This window comes from Emiliania huxleyi (assembly GCF_000372725.1).
Source record: "Emiliania huxleyi CCMP1516 unplaced genomic scaffold EMIHUscaffold_2741, whole genome shotgun sequence".
Taxonomy (NCBI): domain Eukaryota; phylum Haptophyta; order Isochrysidales; family Noelaerhabdaceae; genus Emiliania; species Emiliania huxleyi.
The window spans coordinates 1-2,302 of NW_005199973.1; the positions used below are offsets into that span (position 1 = coordinate 1).

A 2,302-nucleotide genomic window follows, 5' to 3' on the forward strand; every position below is an offset into this window, starting at 1 on the left:
CAGACGGACGGGCAGACGCACCTCTGAGAGTGGAGTGGCGTCGCCGCCCCCGACAGAGGCGCACCGGCGAGTACAGGTTGGTCGTGCGGTAGCGAACGTACGTCTACGTGTACTTCTTGAGGGGGAAGTCGAGGTTGATTGAGGCGAGGTCGTTGAGACTTTAGAGAGTGTTGAATGTATCGAGCTGCAGCTGGAGAGGGTGGTTCGGGATGTGTAGCCGTAGAGCCCATGTCTTATTGCTCCCGAGTGCCTGTGTGGTGTGTGCCCCCGGAACACAAGCGCGCCGACCGCCGTCTCAGTGGTGTCGCTCCGGCGCCGGCGCGATCAACCGCGAGAGCTGTACCCTGTACGCGGCTCTCACGCTCAGGGAAGCCTGATGAGGTGCTGGTTTCTTTGCCCAGCTAGGGCCTATAGGGCTGCGCAGGCCGAGCGTTTTTGATCTCTGGGTCAGTGGGGGGCCGAGCCGCCTCGGGGTGGCGGGCGGGCGGGCGTTGTGAAAAACAGAAAACAGAAAACGGAGGGGGGCCAGGGCCCCCACACTACGATTAGACACACGCACCTGGCTCCGGCGACAAGGGGCGAGAATCGCAGCATGCAGTTCAGCGGCGAGAGGGGGGGGGGGGGGGAGCCGAGGGGGCGACGTCCCGACACGGCAGGGCTTGGAGCTGACCCCAGGAGAGAGAGAACAGCGATGGCGCCCCCATATGACCGTAGACAGAAATGACGAGCTGACAGCGATGCAGCGGCAGCGAAGGCGGCGAGGAGAGCCCGCTGCAGTGCTCCGGCGGGCGGCAGCAGAGACTGAGGGAGGGTGTAGAGGATGTAGAGTGTAGAGCGCTGTAGAGCTGTAGAGATGTAGAGCGCTCTGGAGCGCTGTAGAGCTGAGCGCGTTTGCTATTCGAAATACCTGCGTTTCCTGTACAGGAAGCGACAGCCTCCAGACACACACCTCATACACACATATGGAGCCCCTCTCTCGCCCCCCTGGCGGCGGCAGTGGCCATGGCGACGCTGACGGCGGTGGCACTCGTGGGACGTGGCGGTGACACTCGTGGCCGCGGCGGCGCCTGGGCAGCAGAGAGCTGTCGCTGCAGTGCTGGCGGCAGCTGGCGGCGGCGGCTGGATGCGGCGGCTGGCGGCGGCATTGCTGGCGGCGGCCACGCGGGGGAGGCGTTGCTGTGGCGGCGATGCAGCGCTGTCCTCGCGGCTGACGTGCGCCCGGGATAGCAAGCACTGGCAGTCTGCCGGCGCGGCCGGCGCATTCGAATGCGCCCGCCGCGCCGGCAGACTGTTGGATGGCCACAGTCGCGAAAGTGGGTGAAGTCCGTGCGGCGCCGTGGCAGCGGTGGCCAGGCGGCCCCTCTCGGTGCGCCACCGCGACCGCGTTGCGCTCTCGCGCCTCGCCATGCTGCAGGCTGGACGAGGGACATTTGTCGCGACTTTCAATAGGGAAAACGCAACGCATCTTGAATATGCCTGCAGGGCATCTTTAACCACCCAGACTGCTTTCAGACGCTTACGCCAATTTCGCTCAACCTGCGCGTGACCCCCAGAACTCGCGGACCCGAGGAGTCTCGAGCTTCAGCTGGCGAATCATGCCGCTCTCGGCACAGAAGCAGCGCGAGCGCCGCGCCGCGCAGCGCGCTGCCGAGGCTCAGGACGCGGCTCGCGGGCAGCGCAACCGCCCGGCGCCGAGCCGGTGCTAGGCCGCCTCCGCTGCGCCTGCTTCCTTGCGCGCCGCTGGACGTCGGCCGAGAAGACCGCTTCCCTCTGGGGACCCGACTCCGCGAAGATCGCGCGCGCGTCGTGAGTGGCGGCGCGCGCGCGATCTCCGTTCCCGGGCACGCCGGTCGCAGTGGCATGGGCTCCCAGGCTCAAAAGCGCTCCCGCCAACAGCGAGCGAGCGCCGCCGCTGCTCCTCCTCCCGCCGCCGCTCACCGAGACTCGGTGCCGCCGTTCTCGCCGCCGCCGCCGCCGCCGCCGCCGCCGCCGCCGCCGCCGCCGCCGCCTCGCGCCTCGCCTCCGTCACCGCCGCCCTCCATCTCGCAGCGGCGCGTCCCTCTCTGATATGGCGCGGGCGCCTCGCTCACCGGCGCCTCGCCGCCGCCCCCCCCCCTTCTCGCGCCGCTCCGCTCGTGGCCGCCGCCTCCCCTGTCAATCCCGCCGCCTCCCCTGTCATCCCGCCGCCCGCACCACCGCCGCCACCGCCTCGCGCCTCGCCGCCGCCGCCACCGACCGCCCTCCCGCCTGCGCCGCTGAGCGCGGTGCAGGGGGCGAGCCCCCGCTGCGCAGCCTCACCGCA

At 69.5% G+C, this 2,302-nt stretch overlaps 2 protein-coding genes across 2 annotated transcripts; both read left to right on the forward strand.

Annotated features, from left to right (window-relative positions):
- Positions 1 to 1,295: 1,295 nt before the first annotated feature.
- EMIHUDRAFT_254799 (hypothetical protein) lies at positions 1,296 to 1,706 on the forward strand (the record flags this gene model as incomplete). Its single annotated transcript, XM_005776673.1, has 3 exons — positions 1,296 to 1,322; positions 1,483 to 1,542; positions 1,614 to 1,706. 3 exons carry the CDS (start codon positions 1,296 to 1,298, stop codon positions 1,704 to 1,706), a joined length of 180 nt encoding a protein of 59 aa, XP_005776730.1.
- A 21-nt stretch (positions 1,707 to 1,727) lies between these two features.
- On the forward strand, positions 1,728 to 2,211 carry EMIHUDRAFT_373864 (hypothetical protein). The gene is given in 2 exon segments (XM_005776674.1): positions 1,728 to 1,900; positions 1,913 to 2,211. The coding sequence occupies 2 exon segments, from the start codon at positions 1,861 to 1,863 to the stop codon at positions 2,065 to 2,067; spliced, it is 195 nt and encodes a 64-aa protein (XP_005776731.1). The 5' UTR covers positions 1,728 to 1,860; the 3' UTR covers positions 2,068 to 2,211.
- Positions 2,212 to 2,302: the final 91 nt, after the last annotated feature.

Bases quoted from the DNA above. Each gene is read 5' to 3' on its own strand.
- EMIHUDRAFT_373864 (XM_005776674.1), top strand. From the start codon at position 1,861: ATGGGCTCCCAGGCTCAAAAGCGCTCCCGCCAACAGCGAG.